General features: G+C 33.0%; 1 protein-coding gene across 1 annotated transcript; it reads left to right on the top strand.

Moving 5' to 3' along the window:
• The first annotated feature begins 6,899 nt into the window (after window positions 1-6,899).
• On the top strand, window positions 6,900-7,544 carry LOC116145450 (uncharacterized mitochondrial protein AtMg00810-like). Its single transcript, XM_031430903.1, has one exon. It carries the CDS (start codon window positions 6,900-6,902, stop codon window positions 7,542-7,544), a length of 645 nt encoding a protein of 214 aa, XP_031286763.1.
• Window positions 7,545-13,263: the final 5,719 nt, after the last annotated feature.

The raw sequence follows: 13,263 nt of genomic DNA, 5'->3' as shown, positions 1-13,263 counted from the left end.
ATAGAGTGAGGAAGATGAAAGGAAGCAGAGAGTTCTGACAATGGACGGTGAATAAAGTTTCGGGTTTAAATTAAAGTTAAAAATTAAACTAAAAAATATAAATAACCATATTTAGTAAGTTTTTAATATTTTTATAATTATATATAATATCAATATAAATTTTCATGTCTAATAAAAGTTAACTTATTAAGATAAAAATTCACTTTAAAATAATAATTTAAATATTTGTCTATATACTTATAATTTGACATACGAAGATAAAAATCCTCTTTAAAACGATGATTTAAATATTTGATTATATAATTATTAGTGTATCATCAAGTGTTATAATAAAATAACATATTCTTGACGTGTACTCTTATTATATTTGATATATTTAGTAATTTAGTAAATAAAATTATTAAGTAACATCTATAATGTTAACCGTCAAAACAAAAGAACGAATATTCTGCTTTTTTAGGATTCAAATAACTATAAATTCTTTATTTACATATTAGTTTCATATAATTTCTAAAACATAAATTTTCTCGAAAGCTCTTATTCATATCTCTCATCAAAAGATATTATTCGATAATGTCTATCTAATAGAGTTTCCACTGGCCCAAGCGACCATTCAAATATCTATCATACATTAATTCACATTTATTCATGAAGGTACCCCTATTGGGTTTAAGACCATATATTAGACATTCCCTCAATTATTGAATACCATTTATCAATTCAAATATATATATATAGACACACACGCCGTATAGTTATTTTGGTAAAAGATATAGTTAAATGGTGTAAATGGATTAGATTATATTAATCCAAATTTTTTATTAAAATATTGAGATAATTTGATAATTATTAAGTATATGATTATTTTTAAATTGAACCTTTAAAATAATTTTGGGATTGGAATTGAATAAGTGTGCAGAGTGCAGACTGACAGACAGGGTTGATATGCTTTTAATTTACTTTTATGCTTATGGTTTGTATGCATTTATATATACTGGATTTTTATTTATTTATTTTTAATTTTTACCCAAGAGAAGAAAGATAAATTAATTGGAGAAGCACGAGCTTTTATGACCCCACGTAATCTGCATTAAATCAATGGTGGATTTTGTTTTTGCTTTTTTCAGTAATTTTAAAAAAAAAATTTAGGGGATAATTCATAATTTTGTTGAGGCTGTTAACGTGACCAAATGATACATCTAATATCCAAAAAAAAAAAAAAAAAAAAAAAATTTAGAAACAGGTAGTTGATAATTTTAAGGGATCATTTAGTTGAGGTAGATTATAGTTTATAACATTAAAACCTTATATTATATGGAAAATGTCAATGTCTAAGCCATAATTTAACATTTTTATAGTATGATTAATGCTTCAATTTAGTAAGAATGTGTCGCTCTATTTATGTTATTTTTTCATTTATGATCTTTAAATGTTGGGGTTATATGTCTATTTCACTATCTCATTCATCATCAACTTATCAAATCAATTATAAGGGTGTAACAGTCATTACATTTTATATGAAATTCTTGAAAGTGGGTTTTCCTTTTTTAAGTGCATCTATAAAGCGCGGATAGTTACATCGGATTAAAAATAAAAGATAAATGACATTACTTAGAGGATTATATTCTTCGAGTAATTAATATAAGACATTACTTAGAGGGTTATATTCTTCGAGTAATTGATATAAATGATATGATATCATTATCGTATAATGATAGAAACTCGTTATATGAATTATTGTTTTTCACATCACACACTCGTTAATTAGTTAGATAGAAACTTAGTATCGAATCAGACAAAAATATTCTATGACTAGATAAAGAAGACGGTCGCATTAGATGAAAGTAACTATTATAATTCTACTATCAGAAATAAATAAGTTGGATTAGTGATTTTATACCAAAATTATTATAGTAGAAAACTTCATTCATTAAACATTACAAATTAAAATTTTTATTTTATATATAATAATAAGGCAATGGTGTGATATCATATTATATAAATGAAACGTAACGCAAGGCAAAGCAAAGGAAATGGAGGCCACTTGGCAGAGGGGGTCGTTACATTACACATACAATTACTTACGAAAACGGAACCGAAACGGCATTCATTTGGAGCATTAATGAAAAAGGTTCAAACCAAACCAGAATCGTTGAAATCTAAGCAGAAAATCTGGCCAACCAAACCCTCCAAAATCAGTAGTTAAAGATTGAAGACTAACACGTGTATCATAGGCTGACACCTGGAAAAAAAAAAATGGGTAATTTTAAGATAAGCATCATGGATTTATTAGTGCTTTTGGTGACAGTGCGAAGCATGAGACACTCGGGATTTGGGATTGAAGAAATTTGAAAATACTTTTTTACGTAAAGATGAGTAAATTAAAATTAAATTACCTGTTTTATCCTTACGTGTACGAGTGGATTATCTATTCTATCCTCACAGAGGTTATGTTATATTAGAATTAAGAAGGTAAGCGCCTCTCTAATAATGTTCTCTATTTTAAAGAAAATATTTTATATAAATAAAAAATATTTTTATTAATTTATAAATATAAAAAATAAATTTTTTATTTAAATCCAATGCAATCTTTAAATTTAATGAAGATGCTCTTTATTTAAAAAAAAAAAAAAATTAATAAGAGAGATAATTAATAAATAAAATGCATATAAATTTATAGGTTTTTTAATTAAAATTAGGATAGAGAGTGAAATTTAACTTTTTAAATATGGAGAGTTAAACTCACTTTTTAATTTATATTTAAAGGATAAAGAGTCTGTTAGACTCTTGTTTTTATAGATAGACTCTTTATAATAAAGAGTTTGGGTCATATAAAGAATATTTTAAAGATGTTTTAATACTTTAAACTACATACCGAAACCCGAGTGGGGTGAATATAAAGAGTAAACCACTTTTTCTCACCCAAGGTTTGCCTTAATGATATTTTTCTGCCTAAAAAGTTTTAAAATATCACTTTTTCACCCAAAGTTTATATTCCGTTAATACTCAAAATATACTTCACTTTATCAGCTAGCATTCGACGAGTTACCAAGAGTCAGGGTAAGAGAGGTTTTGTAGAGTGGAGGTCGGTGGATCGAATGGTGGTGAACGATTGAATATTCGTAGTCGAAATCAAGTGGAAAGTAGCTAAGAATAGGAAACCTTTGTTAAAAAATATAAGGTTATTTTGTTTTATTGTTTATTAAGGTTAGAATAGTCTTTTCATTATTTCCTCTGTTTAGCCTATATATAGTCTCTTTGTATTTAGGTTAAATCATTCTTTTGTATTTGATTGCATTGTACAGTATCAATGAAACCCTAGCCTTCTCTTTTTCTTATTTCTTTGGATTGTTTAACATGGTATCAGAGCCAAGTTTCATGGGACGAGGCTTAATCTTAAACACAGCTTACGCGGATCCAACTGGTATTTTGAGAGGGTATTCGTTCAGTGTCGAGAGGGTATTTGTTCAGTTTTCGAGAGGGTATTCATTCAGTTTCTGAAGTCTAGTATTTCATTTTCCTTTCTTTTACATTCTGGTTTTCTTTGTTTTTTTATTATGGCTATTAAAAGAGACGATTCGCTTCAGTTTGTGAGTGTGGGGTTAGTTGGAAAGAATTATTCGTATTGGCGTTATGTGATGAGAAATTTTCTTAAGGGTAAAAAAATGTGGGGATATGTTACTGGAACTTCTGTGAAACCTAGGAATACTGATGAGGGTTATGCTGCTTTGATAGATGCCTAGGAAGCAAACAATGCAAAAATTATTGCATGGATTAACTATTCTGTTGAGCATTCCATAGGTACACAATTGGCGAAGTATGAGACAGCAAAGGAGGTTTGGGATCATCTGCAAAAGTTATTTACTCAATCAAATTTTGCAACGCAGTATCAATTGGAGAATGACATACGAGCTCTTCAGCAGAAGAATATGAGTATTCAAGAGTTTTATTCTGCTATGATAGATCTTTGGGATCAATTGGCTCTTACAGAATCTACATAATTAAAGGCATGTGGTGCTTATATTGCTCGTAGAGAGCAGCAATGATTGGTACAATTTTTAATGGCACTTCGCAGTGATTTTGAAGGACTTAGAGGTTTAATTTTGCATCGTTCTACACTTCCTTCTGTTGACTCAATTGTCAGTGAGATTTTGGCTGAAGAAACATGTCTTAAGTCTTATTCTGAAAAGGAAATTCTTTCTGCTTCTAATCCTTCTGTGTTAGTAGTACCTTCTAAGCCACTCTTTAATAATTAGAATAAGCCTTACACAAGGGTTGCCTTCGACGAGTGCAGTTTTTGTAAGCAGAAAAGTCATTGGAAGGCTCAGTGTCCTAAGTTGAGACAGCAGAATCAATCGCGACAGCAATCTTAAGCTTGGAAGCCTGGCAACCGGTCACAATCTAATGCTCATAGACCACCTCAGGGTTACAAACCACCACAGTCTAATACTGCAGTAGTAGTTTCATCGGGTCCTTTCACCGATCCTAGTACTCTGGTTGAGCAATTTCATAAGTTTCTCTCTTTACAACCACAAGCTATGTCTGCTTCTTCTTCTGTAGGGTAGTTCTCTCATAGTTCTTCAGGTATGTCACATTCTGTATGGGTCTTGTATTCTGGTATTTCACATCACATGTCTCCAGATTCTTCATCTTTTGCTTCTGTGTCTCGTTCATCTTCTATTCCTGTTATGACTGTTGATGGCACTCATATGCCTTTAGCAGGTGTTGGTTCTATTATCACACCTCACTTGTCTCTCCTAATGTTTATCATATTCCGAAACTCACATTAAATCTTGCTTCTGTTGGTCAGTTATGTGATTCTGGTAATTTAGTCACCTTTTCCTCTTCTTCTTGTTATGTGCAGGATCTACAGTCTCAGAAGCTGATTGGGACAGGCCGTAGGAAGGGGGGACTATATATTTTGGATGAGTTAAAAGTATCAGTTGCTACTGCTACTAGTGTTGATTTGTCTTCTTTTCATTTGAGTCCTTCTTCTTCTATTTTTTATTTATGGCATTCTCGTTTAGGTCATGTTTCGTCTTCTCGTTTGAGATTTTTGGCCTTCACAGGGGCTTTAGGAAATTTGCAAACTTGTGATATTTTTGATTGTAGTGGATGTAAACTGGCAAAATTTTCAGCTTTACCTTTTAATCGAAGTATTTCTGTTTCTTCTTTTCCATTTGATTTGATTCATTCTGATGTATGGGGACCTTCTCCTATTGCCACAAAAGGAGGGTCTCGATATTATGTTTCTTTTATTGATGATCATACTCGTTATTGTTGGGTTTATTTAATGAAACACCGTTCTAAATTCTTTGAGATATATACAGCCTTTCGAGCTCTTGTCAAAACTCAACATTCTGTTGTTATCAAATGTTTTAGGTGTGATTTGGGTGGGAAATACACTTGTAATAAATTTTGTGAGTTGCTTGCCTTAGATGGTACTGTTCACCAAACTTCGTGTACAGATACTCCTGAGCAAAATGGTGTTGCTGAAAGAAAACATAGGTATATTGTTGAAACTGCTCGTTCTCTCTTGTTGTCTGCTTCTGTTCCTAGTGTGTTTTGGGGTGAAGTTGTTCTTACTATTGTAGGTTTGATTAATACAATTCCATCTTCTCATATTTCAGGTTTTTCTCCTTTCGAAAAGTTGTATGGGTATGCCCCTAATTATTCTTTCTTTAGAGTTTTTTGTTGTACTTGTTTCGTTCTTCGTCCTCATGTAGAACGCAACAAGTTGTCCTCTCGATCTGCTATTTGTGTCTTTCTTGGTTATGGTGAAAGTAAAAAGGAGTATCGTTGTTTTGATCCAATTACTCAGAAACTTTATGTGTCTCGTCATGTTGTTTTTCTTGAGCATATACCTTTCTTTTCTATTCCATCCACTACTCATAACTTGACTAGATCTGATCTTATTTGTATAGATCATTTTTCTAAGGATTCTAATAGTTTTTCATCTTAGGTTCCTAGTACTTCAAATACCCCTTCTCATGTTCTTACACTGTTAGCTTTACATTATACTCGATCAATTCGTACTGATCATTTTGTAGGTACTGACACTTTACTCTTTGGCACACCTGAAGTTCCCTCTTCTTCTATGGTCCCTCAAGCTCCGTCCGAGATTGTGGATCCACCTTTACATCAATCCATACGCATTCGTAAATCCACAAAGTTACCAGATTTTGCTTATTCTTGTTATTCTTCATCTTTTACTTCTTTTTTAGCTTCTATTCATTGTCTCTCTGAGCCCTCTTCCTATAAAGAGGCAATTCTTGATCCTCTTTGGCAGCAAGCTATGGATGAGGAACTTTCTGCTTTGCATAAGACAGGTACTTGGGATTTGGTTCTTCTACCTCCTGGTAAGAATGTTGTAGGTTGTCATTGGGTGTATGAGATCAAGACTAATTCTGATGGATCTATTGAGCAATACAAAGCTAGGTTTGTTGCAAAAGGGTACTCTCAACAGTATGGTATAGATTATGAGGAGACATTTGCTCCTGTTGCAAAATGACTACTATTCGTACTCTTATTGCGGTAGCTTTGGTTCGTCAGTGGCATATCTCTCAACTTGATGTTAAAAATGCATTCTTGAATGGAGATCTTCAAGAAGAAGTTTATATGGCACCACTCCTAGTGTTTCACATGATTCTGGGTATGTTTGCAAGCTAAAGAAAGCGTTATATGGTCTTAAACAAGCACCTCGTGCTTGGTTTGAGAAATTTTCTATTGTGATCTCTTCCCTTGGATTTGCTTCTAGTAGTCATGATTATGCTCTTTTTGTTAAGTGCACTGATGCAGGTCATATCATTCTGTCTTTATATGTTGATGACATGATTATTACTAGTGATGATATTGATGGTATTTCAGTTTTGAAGACAGAGTTAGCTAGACAGTTTGAAATGAAGGATTTGAGTTCTCTACGATATTTCTTAGGTATTAAGGTAGCCTACTCCCCTAGAGGTTATCTTTTTTCTCAGTTGAAACATGTTGCAGATATTCTTGAGCGGGCTAGACTTACTGATAATAAGACTATAGATACTCCGATAAAGGTTAACGCAAAGTATTATTCTTCTGATGGTTTACCTTTGTCAGATCCTACTTTATACCGTACTATTGTTGGGAGCTTGGTATATCTCACTATTACTCGTCGAGATATTGCATATATTGTTCATGTTGTTAGTCAGTTTGTTGCTTCTCCTACTACCATTCATTGGGCAGTTGTTCTTCATATTTTGCAGTATCTTCGGGGTACAGTCTTTCACAGTCTTTTACTTCCATCCACCTTTTCCTTGGAGCTACGTGCATACTCTGATGCTGATCATGGCAGTGATCCCATAGATTGCAAGTCTATTACTGGTTTCTGTATATTTTTGGGTGATTCTCTTATTTCTTGGAAAAGCAAGAAACAATCTATTGTTTCTCAATCTTCAATCGAAGCAGAATATCTTGCTATGGCATCTACTACCAAAAAAAATTGTTTGGTTACGTTGGTTACTTGCAGATATGGGAGTTTCTCGTTCTCATCCCACTCCTATGCATTGTGACAACTAGAGTTCTATTCAGATTGCTCACAACTCGGTTTTTCATGAACAAACTAAGCACATTGAGATCGATTGTCACCTTACTCGTCATCATCTCAAGCATGGCACCATTACCTTGCCCTTTGTTTTTTTTTTTATTGCAGATTGCAGATTTCTTTCCAAGTCGCATTCTATTTCTCGTTTTTGTTTTTTAGTTGGCAAACTCTCGATGCTTGTAGTCGCTGCATCGTGAGTTTGAGGGGAGATGTTAAGAAATATAGGGTTATTTTGTTTTATTGTTTATTAAGGGTAGAATAGTCTTTTCGTTATTTCCTCTGTTTAGCCTATATATAGTCTCTTTGTATTTAAGTTAAATCATTCTTTTGTATTTGATTGCATTGTGCAGTATCAATGAAACCCTAGCTTCCTCTTTTTTTTATTTCTTTGGATTGTTTAACAACCTTAACTTTACAATGGCCAACAATCGGCGAGAAATCAGGTGTTAGAGTGAGAGTGATTTTATAGAGAGAAGGTTGGAAGTTCAAATGGTGGTAATATAGAGAATTTTAGCTGTCGAAATCGGCCGGAATTAGCTTAGGTAGTAATGGAATATCAACTTTGGGTGGATTTACTCATGAATATATATAATTACTCCATTATATTTTTTATTTTGGTGGCTTAAGTTTATTACATATTTGTTATATTGAAGTGGGAATGAATAATATAATTTTAATATTGGTGTGGTGTGTAATAACTGGCATTGAGGTCAGTTTTATCCAAAACAGATAAAATTGAATGGGAAGCCAAGTTGTGTTCTCTGTAAAAATGTGTCAGCCTTCATCCATTCCACCACCAATGGGCTACTCAACATTATCAGTATGGGCACAAATATCTCATCACTTCATAACCAATGCAAAATTTCTCAATTAACATTCAATTTTTTTAACCCATACTTCCTCAACTTATGCCTTCAACAATATTATAAATAATTTCTTTAGGTCCCCAATGCATTTTATTTTATTTACCAGTTTGTCTTCCTTAGTTGACGGAAATTTCACATTCAATTCATCGCTGGGTTCATTGCCTTGTCCGTCCCCAACTTGGAAGAACCAGAACAATCCATTAAACTTTTGCTTTATTAGGATTTGCGTTAGTTCAAACTTCAAATGTCATATTTAAACCACCATTGACTAGTTTAATGGTCAAAGAACAAAAAAAATGTTCTTCAAATTCTTGAGTTTGAGGTCTCTCAGACTCTAATAGGAGTGACCACTAGATGATTATCCAATCGAACTTTTAAGCTTTTAAAGATTAGTCGAGATGCGTACAAATGACCCGAACACTCCATTGAAAAAAAAAAAAAAAAAGTTTCATATTTTGGCTCTTATGTGTCTGATATTTTCAAATTTTTTATGCAATTGCGTGTCACATGGTCTCCGTATCTGTCCTATTGATAATCTAACCTAAGATTTTTTTCAAATTGTTTTGACCTAAGAAAATTCTTCTCAATACTCTAATTATGTGCATAAGCTCATCTAATTAAGACCAAATAATTATATAATTATGGGTCATTGAAAAGGTGGTCGCCCAGTCAAACTACACAAACAAACGGAATTCTGTGAACAAAATTTATCATGTTTAAATTAATATTAATCTCTTGCTATGGAATGGAAGGTAAGGTCAAATAATGTTAGGCAAAGACTTATTGCTTATAATATTAGTGCATGAATGACCCCTGTTTTGTCTCTTCATCAAAGTTCATGTGCTTTCTTCATATCTCTTTAATTTGTAGCTTAAATGTACTTCCTTTGAGATTATCTTTAATCACATTTGATTAAAATATGATTAACAAATTTTTTATTAAAATCTAAACCATTTGAACAAAATATACGAGCACGTGTGTTTGTCTGATCACAGTATGTTATATTTACGTTCGTGGTTTGTATATATATAATATTTGAATCGAATTTAACACTTATGTATATATATTATGTTGAAGACTTTTATATGTTCTTATCAAAACTATCTTCATGTTAATATCCGAAAAGAATTGGGTCTTCAATGATTCTTCCAAGTTTAATTCATTCATGGAAATTGAGTGTTTGGATTGAGAGAAAGAACATGTAGAATTTGGAGAAAATCATAGCGTTTTCTAATTGTCTATGATACTTTTCTGGGCCAATGGGCCTTGGAGACTATTGGGCCTCTTGGTTGGATTTCTCAACATTGTTCTTCAGATGTTCAGTAGATCATGAGCCTAACATCAATTATCCAATGAGACTTAAAGGTCCATACTCAGCGCACAAGTAGACTTTGACAAAACATTTATTTTTAATTAGTCTATTTGCATTAAATGGGTAGTATAATGGGAAAAAATTTATATATTTTTTATAACTCATAAAATCAGAATTTGTATATATAATGTCATATTTATAATATTAAACGTTAAAAAAAAAAAAAAAAAAAAACTTTTCAGATTTTTGCTAAAATTAGACCTAACAAAATGGGCGGGTAGGGTGGATACGGGTCAAGCCCAAGGAGTATGAATCCAATGGATACTAACTTAAAATGGGTCGGTTCTAAACGGATCTAGCTAAAATAGGTGAGATTTCAAGGTGTAGAAACTTAGTCTTAGCTCCATATTTCTATTTTCAAATATGCTACCCCCAAATCTCTTTTCATAAACTTTCTCTCATAATCCGATGTGATAACTTGTAATTAGTTAATTCGTAATGAATCTCACCTGATAAATTACGATTCACCAATTATAAAATATCACTTCAAAATAGTAAAAAGAGATTATGGATATAATATTACTCTTCTTCTTTTCTTTATAAAAACTCAGTTTTGTCAAATTGATGCTGTCCTTGCAGCGAAGATTGCTAGATTTTCAACCTAATAAAATCATTGGATCGTAATTGACGGCTGAAGTGGAATTTTGAACTGTGTATAATACTTCCAATCTAATATAATTACTAATTCTAACTTATTCTTGCAATGATGTCGATGCAATCATTGAAATTTATATTAACCATGTCGGTAGAACATTTGAATCATTGAACATTCGGTGAATTTAGACTGTTTGATTTGAAAGAAAGTTGAGAGAGAGTTTCTACTAACGAAATAAGATTAATACTGATATTCTTCCTCGTACAGTCTTGAAGAAAAATTTCAAACAAAAGGTTGTCATTTCATATACTATTCCTAAGAATACTTTTTGTACTACTTTTGAGTTTTGTCATGTTATAAATCCTTTTTCTCCTATCCTATTGTGCTTAATATTATCCATCAGGCAATCTTATTTTGACAAAAAAACTAGCATAGTGTTACTACAACAATCACTACTGTCCTTGGGTCATGTGTGCAAAATTGAATTTAATATTATATTCCATTAGAGTAAACGACATGTTCCCACCCAAGGTTTGAAAAAATGACAAGTTTACACTCTTAGTTTCATAAATTTCAGATTTTCACCCTTAAACCAATACAGTTAAAGATTTTTAGGTTCTGACACAAGTCTAGAGAGTGTTATTACCATACTGCCCTTGACAAAAAATTAATAATCAATCCACAACCCAAAGTGCATCGATGCATTTTAGTAGGAGGCGTCACATATTAGCAAACGTTGGCACCTGCTTTTTCTACCGTTTTACAGCGACAACAACTTTCCTTGTCACCACCAAACTTCTCCCCAATCCTCACACACCAAAACCCCACTCATCCCTTCCTCGCAAATCGCCAGATTCAGACCGATTTGTGATTCGCACATCCATCCCTCCCGTTTCGACCAATCTTGACCACCAAAATCCACCCTCTCACCACCCATAGACTCATTGGACTCTCCTCTTTAGAAGCCCCAATAGCCCAAACCGTGTTAGCTCTTTGATTGCCAACGACCTCCTCTAGGGTTTCCTGCAGTTTTTTGTGAATTTGGGTTTAAATTGAAGTTTTTCTAGAGTAGATTGGGGGAATTGGTTGTGTCTTTGGAGTGTGTGATTGTTTTGTAGTGTTTTGGGTTGTTTGGGTGTTTTTTTTCTAGCCGATTTCCTCTCGCCGACGACTCACCATCCCTTTCCCTTTCTATGCACACCAGGTGTTCGAGTATTTGCCTCAACAAACAACCAGTCACTGCACGAGTGCATGCAACCTCATAGCGCATGCACAAGAGAAGCGCATCTTGGCTCAAATACCTTCCCATCCTTGATTGCACCTTATTTTTCATACAATTAGATAGACTAAGAGTTTTTTATTTTTTTTGTCACTTCACTTATTTTCAATTTTTACTATCTATCTATTTATATTTATTTATTTATTATTAAAATTTGAAGTTTTTTTAGTAATTTATCTATTGCGAAATAGAGTAAAAAAATCAATATCTAATATTAAAAAGCAAGGAACACTATTCCTTAAATATGAATAAATAAATAATATATATATATATAGATATATATATAATATATATATATATATATATATATATATATATATATATATATATATATATATATTATATATATATATATATATAATTTTCTATTTATAGGGACAACAACTGACACTAAGACTCATTGGGCCGCGCCTTACTCCTCACTAAGTTTACCCAATTTTACTTCATTATTCACCATAGGTTCAATCCTTTTCTTAAACCTAAATCCCACCAAAATCATTCTCAAATTAAAAGTTAAAAGATAACCATAAAAAGCTACTATGCTAAAGGATAAGATTACTTAAATTTTAATCTTCAAATTATGGTCTACCAAATTGACCAAAGACTAATAAATCCCTAATTGACTATGGCATTCACCATCCCTTTCTGTGCACAGCAGGTGTTTGAGGATTTGCCTCAATGAACACCTAGTCATTGCGTGCACGTAACCTCCCCAGCACGCACACGAGAGAAGCGCATCTTGGCTCAAACACCTTCCCATCCTTGATTGCACCTTTCCTAGCCCCAATTAACTGGTTTTTTGACCAAATTTTGTCGTTTCTTATCGCCATTACCTCACAGCACAACTATCATTTTTAGGCCAAATCGGCGTGATTTCGACACTGTTGATACCCCACGACCCCACCATCTTCACGTCCTTGACTCCCTTCAAAACCCCCAACTTTCCTGACCGATTGAACGGGGGTTCTGAAACTCGAACTGGACCAACCGGTCTAATTGGTCTGACCGGGTTTTGGTCATTTGTCCGATTCACAGAAGGTTGAAAGCCGATTTTTCCTAATAACTCAGTATGGACTATTGTTAGACCAGCGTAACAGTGTCAGATTGCCGGTCCAACTGGCTCGGGGGCAAAAGCAGTTCAAATAAAACAAAATCCCTAGCGTCCCAAAAACCAATCCATTCACCATTTGACCTTCAATTCTGCGATTTTTAATTCTCCTGAGTTCGTCAATCTTTGTTCTTCTTCCCTTCCTATCGGAAAACTGTTGACAAATGATTTGAGAACTCATCTTGCTACTCTCCATCTACCATCAGCTGCCAGTTGTTGTTTATATCAAAGTTCAAAATATTCTGTTGGATTTTGAATTTCGTACTTCATTACTTCTTCGTAATTGCTTGTTCTTGAATCTTGAGGTCAATATTCGATGCCTTTGCAAAGTTTGTATCTTATGTTTAGAACCGTTTTTTCTTCTTCGTAATCCTACTTCGTTATTTCTTCGTAATCGTTTGTTCTTCATGTTAATTTTTGTGTGCACTTGGACATTGATGGTAGAGTGTTTCCACTTTCCAGGTCGA

The sequence above is a fragment of the Pistacia vera genome, unplaced genomic scaffold (genome assembly GCF_008641045.1).
Source record: "Pistacia vera cultivar Batoury unplaced genomic scaffold, PisVer_v2 Contig461, whole genome shotgun sequence".
In the NCBI taxonomy this organism is placed as follows: Eukaryota; Viridiplantae; Streptophyta; class Magnoliopsida; order Sapindales; family Anacardiaceae; genus Pistacia; species Pistacia vera.
This window is presented reverse-complemented; position numbering and strand designations above follow the sequence as displayed.